Source organism: Neopsephotus bourkii, unplaced genomic scaffold (assembly GCF_033783945.1).
Source record: "Neopsephotus bourkii isolate Nb327-2 ecotype Australia unplaced genomic scaffold, CSIRO-AGI_Nbou_v1 NB_947, whole genome shotgun sequence".
Taxonomy (NCBI): domain Eukaryota; kingdom Metazoa; phylum Chordata; class Aves; order Psittaciformes; family Psittacidae; genus Neopsephotus; species Neopsephotus bourkii.
The window spans coordinates 1,448,185-1,470,549 of NW_026901441.1; the positions used below are offsets into that span (position 1 = coordinate 1,448,185).

The 22,365-nt window shown below is 38.0% G+C and overlaps 1 protein-coding gene across 2 annotated transcripts in view; it reads right to left on the reverse strand.

The window, feature by feature from the left end:
- SMAP1 (small ArfGAP 1) overlaps window positions 1–22,365 on the reverse strand; it is an 86,852-nt gene that overhangs the window by 23,886 nt on the left and 40,601 nt on the right. Inside the window, exons 5-6 of one of the 2 annotated variants that reach the window (XM_061358566.1) lie at window positions 14,582–14,659; window positions 13,039–13,119 (exon numbers count right to left, since the gene is read on the reverse strand). In XM_061358566.1, coding sequence (XP_061214550.1) covers window positions 13,039–13,119; window positions 14,582–14,659 — 159 coding nt within the window. The remainder of the gene's footprint in view (window positions 1–13,038; window positions 13,120–14,581; window positions 14,660–22,365) is intronic. The other variant, XM_061358567.1, reaches the window with a different exon arrangement.

Below are 22,365 nucleotides of genomic sequence, written 5' to 3' on the forward strand. Positions count from 1 at the left end.
TTTGCTCTTATTAGGTAGGAATTGCATGGCTTGTGCATAAAGTAATTGGATTCCTTCCCTCTTCATTACCTGCTAGCAATAAAACTTGCAAGACAGCATAAACATTTGAGAATTCCCATAAGAGAAAATAATGTTAGTAATTTACTGTAAGATTGCAATAGTTTTGTACATATGATTTTTCCTGACAGCTCACATACTTCTACTACACAAGTTAGTTTAATCTGTACCTATTTAAAGCATTGTTCACGTGGGTATCCTAGGGATTTTAAAGAATGCTTTTACAGCTTTTGTATCTGACATGCAAATAAGTAAAAAAATAAGTAAAAACTAATCTTTTCATAATATTGAATTTAAATCGCTATAAAGATGAAATGTGATATTCTGTTTACCCTCATATAAGATACCAGCCTTTTTTTTTAAGAAACTTTGGAATCAAACTAACTGTTCAAAATTTAGGATACTTTTAGCAAGTGATGAACTTTTATTCTGCAGAGCTAGCAAAAAAGCCAGGCAGCAAATATACTATATTGAATTAGAAGATACACTGCAGTGGTATCATGAAGTTGTACAGACTACAGCGACTCTGCAAGCATATTCTGATGGGTCCCTAATCCAGAAAAAAATGTATGTGAGTCAAATAAAAAACCCCAAACCTGCCACTTAGTTATGAAATAGTTATAATATAGAATTACCACTTATTTATAAAAATAGAATTACCTCAAACAAACATCTAACCCCAGGGGAAAAGTCTGTTATTGAAGTACATGGCCATTATTCCAATGAACTGCTTTTGGACACTGAACTACTCATGCTGATGTAGGCAAGCTAATTTAAACCATCTATACCAAGCAAATCAACAAACCTGAACTGCCTTATTTTTTTTATTTAGATGTTGTTTTTAAAAAGGATTCTGTACACATGAAGGTCATTTAGATGAAACACACGCCCGAAGGAAAATATTTTTAAGTGTCCCTGATCACCATTTCCACTTTAAAACCCTGAGTATATGGATTTCATTGCAGTTTCACAGTTAGGACAGGATACTTGTATAAGATTATGTAAAATGTGTTGCATCTCTAATCATGTGAATTAAAAACTTCATAGTAGGACTAACAGACAGCTGCACCGTAATCTTACACCATTCATATGGTTTTATCTGGGTCTAGGCTAATATGCTAATAATTTATGTGGAAAGTGGATTAAGACTATTACTTTATTACTAGTTATTGACCACCCTGTACTACCATTTTACTTTAAACGAATTTAAAATGCCAGCTCAGATCTCATTTACTTCAAGCAATGTATTCCAAGAAGGCTTAAAACATTTCGTGTCTTGTAAGTAGCTGAAAGGAGCAGTTTAGCTCCTTTCTAATGCATCAGACAATCTCAGAGGCCCTTTTACCTTGCTCAAAAGAAGTCATGTGATTGTAGAAGCCCAGTTTCTTAAAACGAAGCTGTCTTTATACTTACTGCTGGGACTATGGCAAAATATCAAAGATTAAATCTTTCTCTTTAAAGTCTTATATTCATGTATTAAATTTATATAATAACAACCATACATGAAATACTAGTATGCATTCATTTTCGAATATGTTATGTTCTTAAAGCTGACAAGGTCAGAATAGGGTCTGAAAAAAGAAGGCAAGGTCCTTCTCCTAAGTTTGGTACTTGAAGAAAAGTACCCGAAGACTGCGAGATGATTGCTAGGTAACAGTCACGATAAGAAGTAGGAACCTGAAGACGTGCTACAGACAGCAGAACTGCAGAGAAGGACAGGCAAACAGTCTCAGTGCAAATGAACCAATTTTTTCTAGGGATTCTGGGGGGCCAGAATTTGAGCAGAGTTTGCTGCAGCTCTAAATCTTTGAAATGATCAGCCCAGAAGCAAGGACCTGTTTACAAGGACACAAAAGCAGAGGGAAAAACTGTTTGTCAACCTTTTTCCTATTTTGTGTTGTCATGGAATTAGATTTAGATAAAACTCAAGTATGCTACTTTTAATCCAATAAAACCTGGGGTTTAAATCTTTTACAAGAAATCATTATGAAATAGAAAATGTAGACAGATCCATCTTAAATCTGTAGCTGATCCAGCATCCCATTATGACATCAGATTAAGGTCAAAGTGTTTTAATGTGTCTCAGTTTGCAAGCTGTGAAATACAGTACACATGGTTTGTCCTTTCATAAGCTGTTTTAAATACATCTTCAGTTTTAGAACCATATATTATGCTTATATGAACTCAGCTTACATATTTTTCCTCCATTTCTATTGACCTCATTAGTCTGGGCAAGATTACAATAATACAGCTATATTAGTTCCAGTTCCTCATTAAACTTTTCTTTTATAACTTTCCTTCTAAAACCCTTCCAATACATAATACAATATCAGTGTATACATCAGAACTAAGAGGCATGTATTTATAATTCCTTCTTCACGTATCTCCAGACAAAAATGAGTCGTTTCAAACATTGCAACTGACTGACCTCATAGTGAAAAAACAATCCAACAGGCATTGCTTTCCACTGCTATTCATGAAGGTACATTTTGCAATCTTTTCCTTAATTATAACAAAAGTGCTTTTTTTTGCTGGAAACATGCTTTTTGCCATGAAACTTAAGTTCACCCAGTATCAAGACCCTACACACCCTTAGCCAGTCAGCTCAGACCAGGAATCTTTCCAAATGCTGATATCCTACTCACTGGCTAGTCCAGTCAGATCTGTGACATGTTAGACACACGTGTGTGAACACAATACAGGTATCTCCAGTAGCTGTTTTTAGGAACACTGCCTTTGCCACAGCTGGCTTCTAGATGCTTGTCTGCAGTTGCTGACCCTTAAGTTCTCCACCCCTCCAGTCTCTTTTTAGTTGCCAACAACAATCTTTTAAATCCTACTTGTCTGATAATCCAAAACACTCACACACAACATGGTTACAAACAGAATTTGTAAGAATATTGGATAGCCTGCACTGATCAAGTTCAGGGCTCACACAAGCATACTTATCAGTAACCTGCAGGGATGTGACTGCTCCCTTTTATCCTCTTCCCCCTGCTGCTTCTTGCTTGTTAACCCCAGATCACCTTGATTCTTCTATTTCCCTTCTTCTGGTCTGTCACCTAAACATCCCATAATAAGCTTCGTATAATATTCTCTTCCCCATCTCCAAATTCTTCTCTCTCTGCATCCCATAACAAGTGCTATAACTAGTATGCAATTAACCCTTACTTGCCTGGGGTTCTTGGGAGAGAATCTCTCTCCTTGACCCACCCCACTGCTCTCCTTTGACGGACCTAGAAGCAGATCTCTGCACTATGTCTTTACTCATTAGATTGCTCCAGTTCTCCTCTCTATCATTGTGTCTCTGACACTTGCAGTCTTTGTGTTTTAATCACATACTCTTTACAGCATTGCACTGAACATTGTTTCATGCAAGCCACCTATAAATTAGGACTTTTTCTAATAGAGTTCTGTTTCTTAGAGTGTTGGACTGACAGTCTATACTGGCATCTGTTCTATCATTTTGGCAAGCAGTACAATAAAAACACTTTATGAAATCTAAGCATACTATGCCTATAGAGACGCATTTAAAAAAAGGCCTCTCAATAAGCTCCATGGAAATTCAATCCTGTCACTGCAGCTCATCACACTGAAATAAGCAGAATTAACCCCAGAGGTTAAGTTTTTCTTACTTCTGTATCAGTTTGTTGCTTTTCTTTTGCTGCTACAGAAGTTAGGAGTGAATTAAGGAGAACTTTATCACATACAATTACACAACTCTGTTTCACAAATGCAGAACTTACAGGAAGAATATTTAATAAACACTTATACATCACTAGTTCATGTCAATGACCATTAGCTGTATTTTCTTCTGCTACTGAGGCTTTTTCCCCTCAGTCTTCTTCTCATTTCAAAGTTAACCACTTTGAAACAATTGCTTTAGAAGCTAATTAATTTCAACCCACCACATGCAATTCCAAAATGGATTTCCCTTGAGAAAACTCTATTTTGTCTTCACCCTCCATATCATCATAATCTTTAACACCAACCATCAAGAAGCATTTTAGCCACAGTCTAGTCCAGCAGTCTACATCTCAACTGGAAATGAGTCAAACATATTTCTGCTTTTATTCTCCCAGTTTAAATATTACGAATCTACATGAAATTCTGGGTATTCTGAAAATGAATATTTAAATCACCCTTATATAAGGCTTGCTAAAGCTTTTCGGATTCACAGCTTCAAAGATTCAGATTTCTAACTGCCTTCAAAGTGACAGTACAAAGGCTCTGACTTGCTTGTTCAGGCACCCATTTCAACATTTATGCTGATATTTAACACAACCAATTTCTTTTACACAATTAAAACAGTCTGTCTTTAAACAAATGAAAAATGTTTATTGATATCCACTTACGGTGTAAACTGAGGATTAAGTATAAAAGACAAAAATACCTGTAGGTTATCTTGAGCAGAAGTTACCCATGGTGCTATGCAGTGTAAAATACACTATCTGCCTAGTTGACAGACCTGCAGTACCTTACTCTGAGATTAAGTAAAATATCCTCAATTTGAGAGAGATCAAACTTGCTGAGCAGAAGTGGACAGATCTACTATTCAGCAACACACTGGCATGCATGAGGACCAACCTCAGAACTGCAGGCTCCAATTTTATAAAACAAAAATTTCAAGTAAAACTGAAAGACAAGCTCATCCACCTGCAACCCTTTTTTCAACGAAGACAGGAGAAAATTGATCACAGGTGGGTTAGCAGTTTTGATTGATACATAAGAAATTTAGTATTAAAGAGATGCTACTTATTTGAAAGCTATGTAACTGGTGACTTCATTTTGTACCATACCTCTCATCTCACAGAATTACCTCCAGCGAGAAACTTTTCAATTTCCTTCAAATCACGTTAAAAGAACCTTTTATACCTTGCTTTTATTTCTTCCCTGACTACAGTGCTGTTTTCCAAATACCTCTGAGTTAATTTTGTGAAGACATTAATTATGTAACAGGATGAATGCGAGAGCCATAAGGTTTTCAGTGCAACTGTTCTAGTGCCTTGAGCAACTACCAAAACATAATAAATTCAACAGTCTAAATAAATACTCTTATTCCTTCTAGTAAAACGCCACACAATCAATACCTATCTCAAGTCTGAATTTAAACTTCAAGACACTGAAAGTTGCAGGACGGTGTTTGGAAGCTTTGGTGAAACCTCTTATGGCATTTTATTATTTTCTTTCCTGAACAATTGAAAACTTAAGTGAATGTTGGAGCTTTTAGCATTGTCAGTGGCATCTAAAAATATTTTTTTAATGCAAAACAGATTTACTATCTTTATTCTTAAGATCTGCACATGTGACAGTGCCTCCCACTACCTCATTGCCCTATCATGATGGTCACACACCAGAGCAAGATCTCTCCCCTGAGGAGTTTAAGTATGTTCTAGCTTCAGCACAGTAAAATGAAATAGAACACACAAAGACACTTGATTACCTTGCTCATGCTCCAATTCTTGCATTCCTTTAGGAAAACAAAGGAAGCCTATTATTCAAACCAAGATAAGATCATTATTTTGAGTGACATTACTTAAATGTCTTTTTCCTGTTACCAATCTCATCCAATCCTTACTCTTCTTTACATTCAGTTCTGTGTACCAGTACCACTTCTGTAAAAATGTCCTGCCTTTTGTTCTTTCACATTTGGTGAATGGTACACGATCTCCTAACTAGTACTATAGTTTCCTAAAACTTTTAGGTGAGATTGTATATTTGCATTTTCAATCATGCATGCCTGTATGGTTTCAAAAGTCTCAGAATTAGCAAGTCTTGGTCATATAGGTATTTTTATCTCAGCTTAGTATCCATCCATGAATAAGGCTGACTTAGTTCACACTTACTTCAATGTGCCCATTCTCTACTGCTGTTCAATATGCATATATGTGTATGTGCCTTAGTAACTGTCTCAAAGACACCAGGAAAAAGGGTGAAGCTTATCACAAGGAAGCAGAAGAAACCTGAAAATGCCATTTCTTAATAAGTATTACCAACTGAAAACCCAGGGCACTTCTAGGCTTTGACCCTGCATGGAGCAAAATTTCCTCAGGAGACCTCCTTGGATGGATAAGGAGCTCCTGAGGAAAATTCAAATGAAAAAAAGAGCTTTATAGAAAGTGGAAGCAAGGACAGGCAGCCTGGGAAGAGTACAGGGATATTGTCCGGGAAGCTAGAGACCAGGTTAGGAAAGCTAAGGCCCAGTTAGAATTAAACTTGGCTAGGGATATTAAGGATAACAGGAAGGGATTCTATAGGTACGTAGCAAATAAAAGACTAGGGAGAACGTAGGCCCCCTCAGGAAGCTCTCAGGAGAACTAGCTACACAGGATTTGGAGAAGGCTGAGGTTCTGAATGACTTCTTTGCCTTGGTTTTACTGGCAAAGGCTCTGACCGCACCACCCAAGTCTTGGAAGGCAGATGCAGGGACTGTGAGAATGGAGACCTTGGGCCCACTGTAGGAGAGGAACTGGTTCGAGACCATCTTAAAAACCTGAAGGTGCACAAGTCCATGGGACCTGATGAAATCCATCCGTGGGTCCTGAAGGAGCTGGCAAATGAAGTTGCTAAGCCGCTGGCCATCATATTTGAAAAATCGTGGCAGTCAGGTGAAGTTCCCGATGACTGGAAAAAGGGAAATATAACCCCCATTTTCAAGAAGGGGAAAATGGATGACCTGGGGAATTACAGACCAGTCAGTGTCACCTCTGTGCCTGGCAAAATCTTGGAGAAGATTCTCCTGGAAGGCATGCTAAGGTACATGAAAAACAACAAGGGGCTTGGTGACAGCCAGCATGGCTTCACTAAGGGGAAATCCTGCCTGACCAATTTGGTGGCCTTCTATGATGGGGCTACAGAACTGACGGACAGGGGTAGAGCAGTTGATGTCATCTACCTGGATTTGTGTAAAGCGTTCAACACTGTCCCACACGACATCCTTGTCTCTAAATTGGAGAGACATCAATTTCATGAATGGACCACTCGGTGGATAAAGAACTGGCTGGAGGGCCGCACACAAAGAGTTGTGGTCAATGACTCAATGTCCAGCTGGAGACCAGTAACAAGTGGTGTCCCTCAAGCATCGGTGTTGAGACCGGTCTTATTTAACATCTTTGTTGCTGACGTGGACAGTGGGATTGAGTGCGCCCTCAGCAAGTTTGCCGATGACACCAAGCTGTGTGGCCCGGTTGATACGCTGGAGGGAAAGAATGCCATCCAGAGGGACCTTGACTTGCTTGTGGGGTGGGCTGATGCCAACCTTATGAAGTTTAACCATGCCACGTGCAAGCTCCTACACCTGGGTTGGAGCAATCCCAGGCACAGCTACAGGTTGGGCAGAGAAGGTATTCAGAGCAGCCCTGCGCGAAGGACTTGGAGTGCTGGTCGATGAGAAAATGGACATGAGCCAGCAGTGTGCGCTTGCAGCCCAGAAAGCCAACTGTATCCTGGGCTGCATCAAAAGGAGCATGACCAGCACGTCGAAGGAGCTGATCCTGCCCCTCTACTCTGCTCTCGTGAGACCTCACTTGGAGTATTGTGTACAGTTCTGGTGTCCTCAACATAAAAAGGACATGGATCTGTTGGAACAAGTCCAGAGGAGGGCCACGAGAATTATCAGGGGACTGGAGCACCTCCCTTATGAAGATTGGCTGAGAAAGTTGGGGCTGTTCAGCCTGGAGAAGAGAAGGCTGTGTGGAGACCTCATAGCAGCCTTCCAGTATCCGAAGGGGGCCTATAGGGATGCTGGGGATGGACTCTTCATTAGGGACTGTAGTTGTAGGACAAGGGGTAATGGGTTAAAACTTAAGCAGGGGAAGCTTAGACTGGATATAAGGAGGAAATTCTTTCCTGTTAGGGTAGTGAGGCACTGGGAATAGGTTCTCCAGGGAGGTTCTGAATGCTTCATCCCTGGCAGTGTTCAAGGCTAGGTTGGACGAGGCCTTGGGTAATATGGTTTAGAGCGAGGTGTCCCTGCCCATGGCAGGGGGGTTGGAACTTGATGATCCTAAGGTCCTTTCCAACCCTAACTATTCTATGATTCTATGATTCTAAAATGTAACAGGATCAATTAAAACTAAGCACAGTTACTATTAAAAATAGTTTGGCAAGTAAAACAAAGGCCACTTTAACCAAAGCAGCCCAAGCCCAAGCTTGTTCTTGTCGTTTTTAAGATTCTGTTTCTATCGAATTTAAATAAAGAAATAAATAAATTACATTAAAATACTGTTCCTCTGTAGATCAGGCTTATCAAGCTGATACAGAGAACACACACTGGGCTGAGGACAAAAAAACCCCCGTGATACTCTTCCTGTAGGTTGACTCCTTTTATAATACTAAAAAGACAAATACCCTTCTTCCCATCTGACAAAAAAAGGGTTTTCTTTCAATTGCTTCTACCTGCAATATCAATTTCTTAATTTCTTTGTCTACAACTCCCAATACGTAATAAGAGCCATGACAGATTAATTTCATTAACTAAGACTATTTTTCAAGGCAATCCTCAAACATAAAGAGTCCTTTGTTACCTGCAAAAGGAATGAATCGCACAGTTTCAGGAAGATTCCAGTTTTATTTGCCTTTCTCCAGATTAGCATTAGAAGCAACCAAAGAAACCAAATTAATCTGATCTCTTCCATAAAACTGAAAGGGTATGATTAGAAATGTAAAACCAGGCTGGGACAGGTCCAGGAAATGCAGACTGAGAGAACAAGAAGCCTTAAAACCCTTCACCCTCTGTGGGGGTAGAAGGCAGGGAAACAGGTTTTCCTATGTTTTATCATATACTCATGATCATCTCTTATCTACTTAGTCTGAATTTGCAAAAACAAAGACTAAAAGTATAACTAAGACTATGTATTCCACCACAGGGCAAAACATGTTTCTGCTTTTCTGCTCCTGTGATAAACACTTGATTGCTTATATATTATAATTTAGGTTTATATTACATTTTATATAAAAATACAAAGAAGAATCATTTAAAAATAATATCACTCAGAAAAGCAAATAATGTTTAAAAGTCTAAAAAAACTTATTAATATTATTAGTCAAGTGATTTAGCAAATATATCACCAATACAGTGTCCAAATAAAGCAAGCTTTTGGAATATTTATAATGTAATTCTGTATTTAAATTATTATTCAGGTCAATATTTGTGAGTCAACTTATTCCTACAACTTAAAACCAAACACCTCACTGATGTTTAGGTGGACATTGAAAATGTTGCAGGCTTTCATTCTTCCATGATTTCTTACGATGCTACTCAGTTTTAAAGAAGTGAAGAACACTAGAGCACTACTTGCTCCAACTCATTTCCCCCTGAACAAAATTATTAGGATGATTATTTGGAATACTTTGGTTAAGTAAAAATGTATCAGAGAACTAACTGGGGACTAATAGTTCCTCATCTCACTTGCAACTCAAAAGGCTGATTTTTTTGCGGAAGTTTTAGCTGTCTTTCGGAGAAAACGAATGAGAACACTGCCCTAATAAGCTACATTAACTTCTTCTTATTTGGTTAAATGAATATTTGACATATTGTTTTTCCTACATTAAGGGAAAAAGCTGCTAATATGATTTGTCTTCACTTTTATTTGAGGGGCTCTCTAGCAATTTTTAAGTGCTAATAAAGTTATGTCAGTGCCTCCATAATGTGGGCCATCTGGTGCTGATTGGTACCAGCTGAGAGGTAGCAGCTCACTGTTACTGCTGAGTTTTAGCTGGCAATTTGTCTCCAGTTTGGCGAAGAAAAGCAGCATTTGAATACTACCATTGAAAAATAACCTCTAACTGTCACTTAAATCAACTCTATACACAAACAAGAGCCAATTTCAAACTTACATGCAATATAATAAAACTAAACTCACAGTGTCAAATAGTACTTCACTTAATCAAGTTTAACTGCTGCAATCTTTCAGAAACATTTACCATCCCAATACGTTCAACAGAATGAAAAAAATCTTAACTTTGAATGCCAATATTAGTTTGCAAAAGCACAAGTAGTTTTGGAAAAAAAAAAAAGAAGAGTTTGTTCTTTACATTGCAACCCTTTAACATTACTGTCCCGATTACAACACAATCTCCTCTTTAAAGGGCTTACTTTCCATAAATTAATATGGTTTCATGGTAGCTATGACCCTCAGTATGCAATATTTTACTGTGAAACCGTCACAATATTTTCATTGTAGTTTTCAACTGATGTGAAACCTCTAAAATAGAAACAGCACAGAAAGATACTAAGTGTCCAAACACGTCCAAACCCTTCAGTACCATGGACTCAGCTGAACTTTCTGATTTTGAGTCAGAAATACTTACTAAGTTTTCCACAGACAGCTTTCCAAATCACTTCTGGCTTAATCTTGGATTGCTAGCACTGACACACATTGTTTTCTTCATTTAAAATTAGACTACATAAAAAGTTGAACCCAACAAAAATCTGAACATTCAGGCATATGAATTTTCTCCCCCTTTACTTTGGGAACACTCCAAAGCCTCATGACTAGTTATGCCTTTTTGTCTTTGTACTGCAGATGGACATAAAAAGGCATATCTTGAAAAAGACCGGAATTGCCCTAGTTGCTCTGAAATTCAAGGAGTCAGCTCAGTCTAAGTTCTCTGTTCTAAAAAGTGCAGTCAAGTGTGGTTTCATAAAGGGTCTTTGCGAAATGAAGTGTTATTCCTCAAACTGATTGTTTGCAAACACTTCCTCAGTCAATTCTTTATCCTTGGGACACACAATCTCCCCAGTCCACACACACTGGCCATGATCCCTCAGCCCAAATGACCAGACTGCATCCCACCTCCTTCCCTTCTGTGCTTCCTTTCAGTGGAAAACAGGCACAAGGTGAATGGGGTGTGCGCAGTGTGGTTGCTGAAAACATGATACTACAGTCAAGATGCCAGCATTCCCCTACGGATTCACAGATTATAATCATAGAATTATTTGGGTTGGAAGGGACCTTAAAGGTTATCTAGTTCCAGCCCCCTGACACGGGAGGGACACCTTCCACTAGACCAGGTTGCTCAAAGCTCCATGCAACCTGGCCTTGAATACATCAACGTGAGATATTTAAAGTATCTCATAGATAGTCTCTAACTGATGGGAAATGTATCATTATCAGTCAAGCTAAGAAGAATATTCATGTTTATCAGCTCTCTGAAGCAGAATCACACCACAAAACCAGCAATTCCATATACAGAAATAAAACTTTTTGGTTCTCTTATCTCACCAGTACTTCCCAATGGATGCACAAGCATCCCATAGAGCTCTCCTTCCTTTGGATTCTAGAACGTGACTGTGATTTTAAAATATGTCAAGTTTACAGGCTGCATCTAAAAATAGTTGATTTTGAGCCATCTTTAAATGCCTCAAAAAGCTCGAGCTTAAAGAATCTTTTAAATTAGAAAGATAACCTGCAGATGAGTACCATCTGAGCAATCAGTGCTGACACATTAATAATGAAATAAAATACACTGCGGTATTTCAAACATTTTGCATCTGTTACAACAGCACTATTATCTAATGCAGATACATTTACCAAATTCCACATATTGTAGAGCAAGCATTTAAAATGAAAACACTTGTTTTCACTTGCTTAATCATTAACTAGTAATCTAATGATAAATTAATGTAAATCTAATCAGTGGCATTTGAATTGGTTTTTATTTCAGGTATTGGGGTAGTGCCTCAGCTGTAACTATGTACTATCATGTTTTCTCTTCACCTAACCAAGCACTCCCAGGCATGGGACAAGGTTCAGGCACCCTCGCAAAGGGAAACCCTCTCTTCCCCAGACCAAAACTAGACTTTTTGCTTTATAAAGTTAAGATTTCTAAAACAAAGCAGTGTTTTCAGCCTTCATAACTAAAGTATATTTTTTAAATGACTAGAATAAAGCATTTAATTGGGCTGGATGCCCTTGTAAAACTCCAATAATGAACAATTTTAATATTTTTGTCATCCATAAATATGCTTTAACCTCCTACAAGGTGAATGAGGATATCCTTTTCCACTAGCTCAGTGAAGCTACACGAACTGTCACAACAAAGTTTGCTTCTGCACTAACCTAATTCAAAAGTGCTAATCTGATTTTCTAATTTCACAAAAAAATATACTGGTATTGGGTAGGGACTTTTTTCTCCTCCAGGTGTGCACATATTTTTGTATCATGTTTTATTATGCAAAATAAAAAACTTCTATTTGCAAGCTGAACTAGAAATAAGTCAGCAATCATTATGTATGAATACATAACATTTTTCATAATTGTAACATAGCACTACTGGGGAATAAACTGACAGATGGAGACTCCAATGCATTCTGTGGACTGCACTGCAGATCAAAACATACTAATGGATTCACATCATCTGAGAGAGGACATCTGTTTTCGGAGAAATTATTGTACTTAATACTTAAATTACCCATTCCATTTTTGCTTAACTTTATACAGAGCTGTACATGAAATTTTAATTGTACCTATATCGCTAAGGCTACTCAGTATGCTTTACTACAGTTGCACACAGAAGTACCTTAACTCATTTACCTGTCATGTTTTGTGACATGATCTAGTTGAATATTTTCAAAGAGCTATTAATGAAATGCTGTAAATTATGCACTCATGTTTAAAATGGATCATTTATGAAAGACAGAATTAGGTGATCATAGAGCACTGACTAAAATTGAAAATTTTCTGTGCAAGAATTGCAATGGTACATCTTAAAAACCTTAATTAGGTTTTTAATCTGAGCTTCAATCTTAACAAAGCTTAACTCAGATCCCTCTTCCCCAAAACATATTCCTCATTGTATGGTCAACCTACCTCTGGATGCAAGCAACAGCACAAATAATCACGTGGATGATTCTGATTATTATTCATATACACTCATATAAACACACACATATACACAAACACACGTATTACAAAGCTTTTTACATGCCTAATACTGTGTTTATTTTTTAAGTAACTGGACAAAATGAACTATTCTTACCTTTTCAACTGCCAATTGCTTTGATGGTTTTTCAGATTCTCTCTCTCTCTTTTTCTCTTCTTTCTTTTTTTCTTTTTCCTTCTGGAAAAAAAAATAGATTTTGCTAGTACTCAGTAACAGTGCATTTGCAAATACTGAAAGTCCACAGTCATATACAATATAAAGAGATCTTCAGTTCCTCATTCATAGTGAATATATAAAGACTTAAACTGTTCACCAGTGCCTCTGCCTCCACACTGCACAAAGCCTACAGGAGCTCTCTTGATTCCCAATGACTTTTATTTTCATTCACTTCAGATTCATTGTAGACTTGAAAATGCCCAAGTCCTTCATCTTCACACTTCACAATTTCAATATGCAAGCTTTCTGCTTCAGCTCCATTAGATAAAAACGAATTCAAACTAATTGAAAACATTTCTCAGATGCTGTATTCATGTCGCAACTTTAACTCAAGTGTTTCATTACTTGCACAAGCAGTCAAAAAGCATGATGAAGACAAAGAAATGAAATTGGCATTATACTGGTCTAAATTTCTAAGCAAAAATTATTCATTGGGTTTTCCCCTCCCCCCAGGATTCATTTCTAACAACATAGCATACTGGTTACACAGAGGAACTTTCAAATTTGAATACATCAAGAGAGGCGGGTAAGAAAGAAAAGGCAAGTTTTGTTCTAAGTGGCTGCTGCTATTCCTAGTACAACTTGAAAAACACATCAAATTCACAATGGCACATGGACTAGTCCATAACGCTGTCATCTGAATTTTAACTAATGTTTAAATATAGCTGAACTAAAATAATTTATAACATCTGTCCAGATTTTATGTATTTAGAAGAAAAAACATGAGTTATGTTTAGATCATAAGTTATTCCATATACTGTATGCAATCTCCATTTAGACTGAAGTATCCAAAAGAGCTCAGCATTCATATTCTAAAACAAAAGTATTTCAGTATTGTTGCAAACTGTGACATTTACTGAAAGTTCATACAAGTTATGCCTCATCTACTTACCTGTATTCAGATTTTCAAAGACTTTTCTAAACAGTAAATGTAATGTCAGCATATACACATGTATCCCAGCTAGATGGGATATTAAAACTACAGTGAGTTAACAGGAGTGTTGCCAAAATAATTATGTATTTATCTCCAAGGAGATTGAACTAAATGGCTGGAAGAGTACTGATAATTTAGATTCTGAAACAAGCAACCAAAAAAAGAAACCAAAAATTATTCCTGAGGAGACAGGACAACGCCACTCATGCTCATTAGCTGGGAATGAAACGGTAGTTTCAGTTTTGTGACACTAAACCAGAGCAGAGCCAGAAACATATAGAAACAAAGAGGTAACAATCATGTGTGTACTTTGTCCCACTGTACTGGCCCTTTTCATTTATCTAGTGCAGGAAGCAAGGAAAGAAGTATTTATGTGACTGAAGTATTACCAGCAGTTTATATTCTCTACTTAGCTCACTGAAATTACTCTACAGAAAACATTTGTGCAAAGCAGTAACCTGACAGGAGTTACACCTGAAAACAATATACCTCTGCTTTGCTCTTCTCAGCAGCAGCTTGCAGAGAAGGAGAGGATGCCAAAGGCTGAGCAGCATCAGAAGAGGATATCTGTATGAAACAGAGGAAAGAAATGAGAGAGAAAATAAGCAAGAATAGGTAGGAAGGGAGGGAGCAGCATCAGCTGAGACAGGATTTTCTTTTCATTTTTTCCCCCAATAATTTTGGGGTGAGGGAGAACACAACATAGAAGAAACAAAGAGGAGACAAAATATTTCCTTTTTTGGTCCTTTTTCTTTTTTTTTTTTATTTTTATCAGCACAATTTTTAAAGCAAATCTGTCAGATAGGAATGACTGACTTATAATGAAATTCACTAGAATAGAATGTAAGAAAATGAGCCTGGATAAGATCATATCACAGGCCTAAGAAAAATAATTAGGTTTCATCCTTTGTTCAGTTTTATCCAGTGTGACTATTGAAATATTAATGTCCTGAAGCATGAAGGCACACTGTCCCAGAGGAGGGGGAGAGAAGAGAGTGTCTTCACTATCGTGCACTGTAAGAGTATTTTTATTAAGAGGAATACAAAATAACTCTAAGAGTTATACGTTAATCAAATTCTAATTAACTCTTCTCTAAGAGCATTCCAAATGAGTAAAGAGCTTAGGGTTAATACAAAGCTGCATCCTAACAAGAGGATGCCAGATCTTCCAGACAGGTGATACCTCTTTTCTGGAAATCAGTATGTAAAACTGCTATTAGCATCACTAGACTTCCAGAATGATCTAAATGGTATCTTACACATGCAACAGATGCAGTTTGCTCAAGAAAATCTGGTTTCTCCAAATGCATTTTCATACAACTTCATATCCTGTTTCTTTATGCATAATTGATCACTTTAATGGAAACACTGTATTTCTATTCCCCTTACTACAACAAAAGCAAATGAATCACATTTACCAAACATGTAGAAGATCTTCAGAGCTGACACTTTTACACTGTCTTGCATCACCTCTACAATCCACAAAGAAAATTTAAAAATAAATGAAGCTATTACAGAGCAGGTCAATATGTTGGATCAAAATACCAATTTACACGGCCTGCTTTCACTTAGTTTAAAGAAAAAAAACAGCTTGCACTGAAAGCCGAAAAAAAACCCTTTCCTCATGTCTAAATACCCCATATTTCTTATAGAAAATCCTACTAGTAACACAGCTTATATAGGTGGAATATTCATAGAATATATATTCAATATTTTTACAAACTCTGCAACTATGTCTGTACTGGTAGGTGGTGGAGGGCTTCAGGAAAGATTATTTATAACGCTTAAATTGTAAACCAAATTTTACCTGCAGAAATATGAAACAGAATCCTCATTTTTAAATATACTGTTTCAAAATCCTCAGGTTATTAGCAGAGTTATGGATGTATCTGCTGCAATGAAGCAGTTTCTCAAACTGTAGCATCCTGTTGCTATAGGAACACAGAGACCCTGTTTATTCCAATTACACCACATTGTAACCAAATAAAGATGTCAGAAAAATGATCAGGTAACTACATATATTAAACTATGAGCTCTACCACCATATTCCTTACTAAGACTTCAACTAACTGCAAATGTGTGAAATTCTCATAATGGAACATCTTAGGTTTACTTTCAAGTTTCTAAAGTGAAATTTTTGTTTGGGGTTTATGTTCTTCTGCATGCTTCAGACTTTAATAAAATTCAAGCTTGACAGCTCTCACAGGTGCACAGCAGGTGACAGCTACTCACCACACAGAACCAGGTAAGCAAAATTTCATTTGGGGGGGTGGGGAGATATCAGCACTATAGATGCTTGTATCACAGTTTCATCCTCACATAACAGTTCTCAATCTGCCTATCAGCTTCATTAATTAAGGGATTAGCTAACCTATGATAAATTAATCCTATAAAGGCCTGGAAATAATTATTATCGTTTTGCCAATCAAGTAATGGAATCACAGAACCATAGGATCTATGGAGGAGTGTCATGCAGGCTTCAAGCAGGAGACAGAGTAAAAAGCAGTTGCCATCTAACCTGGGATAGAGAACAGGATGTACAAGTTTAGAAATGCCCAAGCATAATGTTTAAAGGCAAACAGCAGCATTACATTCACTTCAGGCTAAAAAGCAGCACTTGAAAGCACGCTTCACATATGCAAATATTCAACTAAGTAAGAGTATAAAGGCACATTACTGAAGATAATCTTTAAGAGAAGACACATTACAATGTATGAAGAACTGATTAAGTTTATATAAGGAAAGCAACAGCATGAGTTTGGGCTGCTGAACAGCTTTATCACCACTGCATCATGTTAAATTTGTTATCTTTCATGCTGCACCAGATAAGGAAACACAAATGAAAAAATCCAATCAAATCTAGAGGTGCAGCTAGATAAAACTAAATATGTGGATGTTGTTGTCTACCTTGACTTTATTAAAGCCCTTGATACCATTTCCCACAGCATCCTCCTGAAGAAATTGGCTGCTCATGGCTTGGATGGGTGTGCCATTCACTGGATAAAAAACTGGTTGGCTGGATGGACTTGAAGAGTTGTGAACGGAGTTAAATCCTGCTGGTGGCCAGTAACAAGAGGTGCTCCCCAGGGCTCAGTACTGCTGCCAGTCTTACTCAGTATCTTTATCAGAGATCTGGATGAGGGAATCAAGTGCACTCTCAGTAAGTCTGCAGGCAACATGAAGTGGGATGGGAGTGTTGATCTGCTGGTGGATAGGGAGGCTCTGCAGAAGGATCTGGACAGGCTGGATCGAAGGGCTGTGGCCAATGGTATGAGGTTCAACAAGATAAAGTGCAAGGTCCTACATTTGGGCCACAACAGCCCCATGCAATGCTACAAGCTTGGGGAAGAGTGGCTGGAAAGCTGCTCAGAGGAAAAGGACCTGGGAGCATTGGTCAATGGCCATTGAACATGAGTTATCTTGTGGCCAAGAAAACCAACAGCATCCTGGCCTGTATCAGCAATTGGCCAGCGGGGCCAGGGCAGTAATCATCCCCCTGTGCTCAGCACTGATGAGGCTGCACCTCCAATCCTGTGCTCAGTTCTGGGCCTCTCACTACAAAACAGACACTGTGATGCTGGAGCAGGTGCAGAGAAGGGCAATGAAGCGGGTGAAGGGACTGGAGCACAGTGTCTTAGGAGGAGCAGCTGAGGGAACTGGGGTTGTTCAGGAGGTCAGGGAAGAAAGACCTTATTCATTCTCTACAACTACCTGAAAGGACATTGTAGTGAGGTGTGTCTCAGTCTCCTCTCCCAGATATCAAGCGACAGGACAAAAAGGAATGTCCTTAAGTTGCACCAGGGGAGGTTTAGATTGGATAGTAGGAAAAATTTCTTCACCAAGAGTTGTCAATCATTGGAACAGGCTGCCCAAGGAAGTGGTGGAGTCACCATCCTTGGAGGTATTTAAAATACAAATAGATGTGGTCCTTATATAAATGATTTAATGGGGGATTTGGCAGTGTTCGGTTAACAGGCGGATTTGGTTATCTTGAAGGTCTTTTCCAACCTAGATGATTCTATAAAACAGTATTAAAACAGAGGCTGGTGTAATGCAGCAGGTGGTTAAGCAATCAAGAGCTGGTCAGGGTACCAGGGAAGACTAAAACACTGGCCATTAGGATAAACTGATGCTTAAGAGACAGCTGACCTGATAACCCTGTTCAGGTTCCCTGCTGGCACTGAATCAGCTGCCTTCTGACTTCAGAGCAACCCAGCATGCCCCATGCTGAGTGCAGGAACCTTAGTGACAGGCAGTGCCCTTCAGCTACAATAGAGTCCCTTCAGTGCCAGGTATTCTCATCTGTGCTCAGGTGTCATACTGTGTCATGTCAATATATCAAAACTAGCACCAAATAAAACAAAAAACTATAAGAACACTGCAATGTAAGGGTATTCTTTTATTAGCCTGGGATTTTTTTCAGTAGGAAGACTGAATTTTCACTAACATGGAAGTCATTACTGTGGATGCTAATAACTTCTTCAAACACAGAAACTTTATTCATCAAATGCTTCATTTTCAGGAGATTTCAAAACATTCATTTCTAAACTTTAACCCCGTATTTTAGCAAACCTGCTTGATATTCTTATGAGATGTCAATAGCATTTCAGAGGTTTTGTTTGCCCTTGTACTGTCACCAAATTCTTCCTTTGAAAGGTTGTGATGTTTGTATTTCCAACTGCAGCACACTTTATAGGTATACTGTGTAGCAAACCCCTCACTAGCATAAGTCAACCCTAAACAACCCCTAGGCTATTGACTTCATTGCCACAATGAAGTTAGACCACTCAAAGTTTGCATTAATGCCTTCTACATCCTGTTTGCACTGCAGACATACCGTTAGCTATGGGGGATGTTTCATGTTGGATGAAACACCAATAAGGAACAGTGGTTGACAAGAACTTGTGTGCTGCTGGCTTGTATTTCCAGTAAATCTTTGTTCTTAAAACTACTGCAGTGATAAATTGGCTCACAAAACCTTTTCTCTTTCTAGTCAAAAGAGATTCATTAGCTTGTCAACAAATGGCAAATGAGAAAGCATCTGCTCGCTGACCTATTTCTGCATTCATGGTCAGCAGTGGGAATGCTGAGGTAACCCACGTACCAAACCACTCACCCATGACAGGTATACACATCCAACTGTCCTAGAGTAAGTGCTGCACTCAGTCCTGGTGAAACTGCCTTTAATTAGTTGAAAGCCACAAATGCACTTTAAATATTTATAGCAGAACCCTTATCACTCAGGACTGCCAAGCAAGGTTTTAATAATAATTTTAAAACTGTTTTTAAGGAGACTGAGATCACTGAAAAGCAGCACTATGTAATCCCACATCAAAGTAATATACAGGCTTCTCTTTAGTATTCATCAGCCTTTATTAAGAGTTATTTGTTTTTATAAACTTGATCAGAAGCATCAGTAAAGGAATATTATTCCATGGTTGGATCCAAGTCCAAGTATCTGAAAATATTGTCATTTAGAAGCAGACAACCACTCTTTATTGTGTGTGTGGGGGGGGGAAATCTGGCTTGCAAAAATACACTATCGCACAGCAATAATTGCTGTTGCCGCTTTTCTAATTTGTCCATTTTAATCCAATTACTATATTCAAGTGGAAACAAAGAGGAAAAAAGTTAAAGAATCAGTTTCTAGAAAAACTGGCCAATACTGAAGTCTGAATTGCAGACAGCAGGAAAGGTAGAAGATATCTTTGCTAATTTAGATCCAATGGCAAAATATATTCCAACGAGAAGGTATTAAGAGTAAGATTTGTCATCAAAGCCACTAAAGACAAGTGACCAAAATCTCCTGCACTTTTGGCCACATGTTTAACACAATAAATTCATCTAAATTTCCACAACAAAATCTGAAAAGCAATTATCAGCCACCTTCCAGAATTCAAGTAAAGAAGCACACACTCATAGACTCTGATAATATATGTCAACACTACGCTCTGGAAAGCTGTCAAGTAAGATGTCCTTGATTATTGGCACTTAAAAGTACCAGACAAAACCAATGGCAACCCCTGCAACCAGTCATACATGCTGCTAGAAAAAGAATAAATTTGACATGCTTGTGTGCATTAAAAACACACTGCAAACTGACAACCAGAATCTGAATATTTCATTTTAGTTTCCAACTTAAAAGTAGTTGGGTCTTTTGATTAAGCAAATTCAGAACTGCATAAAGGAGGGAATGAAGACAAGGAGCTGTTTCTTAAGTTTCCACATTTATACTCATATGTTCACAATATTTCAACTGCATTTCAGAACAAAAGACTTGTAGTCATTTATTGTTTGTGCTTTGGGACTTCTTTTTAGAAAGCAAATAAAGTAAAAAACCCCAAACATTTTGCATAATGAAAGTCAATACTGTCTTTGAAGTATCACATGCATTCAGTGCTGAGTGAGAAAATACATACAAACACACTAGTACTGTGATTTCATTTTCACCTGTCTCTGTGAGAGACTGTCTAGTTCACAGAAAACATGAGACAGGCAAAGAAAGAATCTGCAGGTTCACAGTATTACAGTTCCCTGCCCCTCCTGCCTGGCAGCGTGTCACCTGTCCCCATTTCCTCCATTAGAAACTTCTGTAGTATTTAAGTCATCACTTAGTAGTGGAACTATGCAAACACATGCTATGGTAATAATTCACATACAAGCATCAATACAAACAGTATTTGGCCCAATGACTGATGTAGTCTGTGCATCAGACTAGACTACTGTTTCAAGTGAAAAACATAAGCTTAAAGGAAGCATTAAATGAAGCTATCAGAGAACATAACATACAGAATCTCAGAATGATTTTGTAGATAACAGTCATAGAAACACTGCTGGCCATTAAGGTCAATGTACTAAATAAAGTGCCCACTGACTTTTATTTTTTTAAAAAGTCCTGTTCTTGATGCACTGCATACTGTAATTTAGCCTTTTATTAAAAAGGATTCAAGTTAAAGCGTTAGAAACCTATACTAAGCTTCCATTTAAATATGAAATGTAGGGTGCTATTACTCAGAAGATTCAATAGATTAAAAGATGAGTTACCAAACCACCTCAATATATTCAGGAAATTAGCAGCTGAACCAAATACAAAGGTGCCCTCGAGTGGCCATTTTATGTGTGCACAATATACAGAGAACCCAAATGAAGAGGAGTACTCTACACTGATTTGACAGGCTTTAAGTTCAGCTACTACATATGCTTTTCTTATTTCAGCAGACTTTTGACTTTATTACTGTGCATCTCCAATGAAGGTTGACAACACTAAAATTAATATTTTATTTTAAAGCAGCAGCAATTACAGACTATTAGCTGCATATAATATAAACACAACCAATAGCTTGGCATTTTTTAAGGCCTATTCTCAAAATAAATACTGAAAGGAGTATAAGAATACTAATGTACTATTAATAACACTTGTCTATGAATTTCTGTGGAAATTATTTAGGCTGACTAGCAAGGCTTTTTTTAAAGATACTAAAATGTCTCTTCTATTCACTGCTGTAACCACTGGGCACCACAAATAAAAGGTGAGTGTCCCACATTTCACAAAATACAGCAGTAGATGGCTTTTTAAGGAAGCCAGTACTGCTCTTGTGTCAATATTATGTAAATGCTCACCAATCCTCCCCCCAGAGTGCCCATATATTGTTACAGGAATACAGCAAAGCCTGTGCACAAGCTAGCTGTAGTCCTGAATGTGTGCAGAATTACGGATGTTCATAAAATTTACATCACACAGAGATGCAATTACTTGATGTTCTAGGAAACAATGATAGGACAAGGGGTAATGGGTACAAACTGGAACACAAGAGTTTACACTTAAACTTGAGAAGAAACTTCTTCTCAGTGAGGGTGACAGAACACTGGAACAGGCTGCCCAGGGAGGTTGTGGAGTCTCCTCTGGAGACATTCAAAACCCGCCTGGACACGTTCCTGTGTAAACTTATCTAGGTGTTCCTGCTCTGGCAGGGGGATTGGACTAGATGATCTTTTGAGGTCCCTTCCAATCTCTAGCATACTGTGATACTGTGAAATACAGATATATTGAACAGTATTAGACTCGAGTGCAACATTTTCCTAATTCTAACCAAAAGCACCCATACCTTTCCTTACCCACATTATTTAGATGACTTAGCTTCTCCCTTAGATAACTACCTCTTGAAATACAATGGTTTAATTGAAGGCTGACACAGGATAAACAAAAAGGATGCTTTTAGTCTCTTACTGGAGAGCCCTCCATTCCCCCTGTCCACCCTAACCAATGTTTTCTG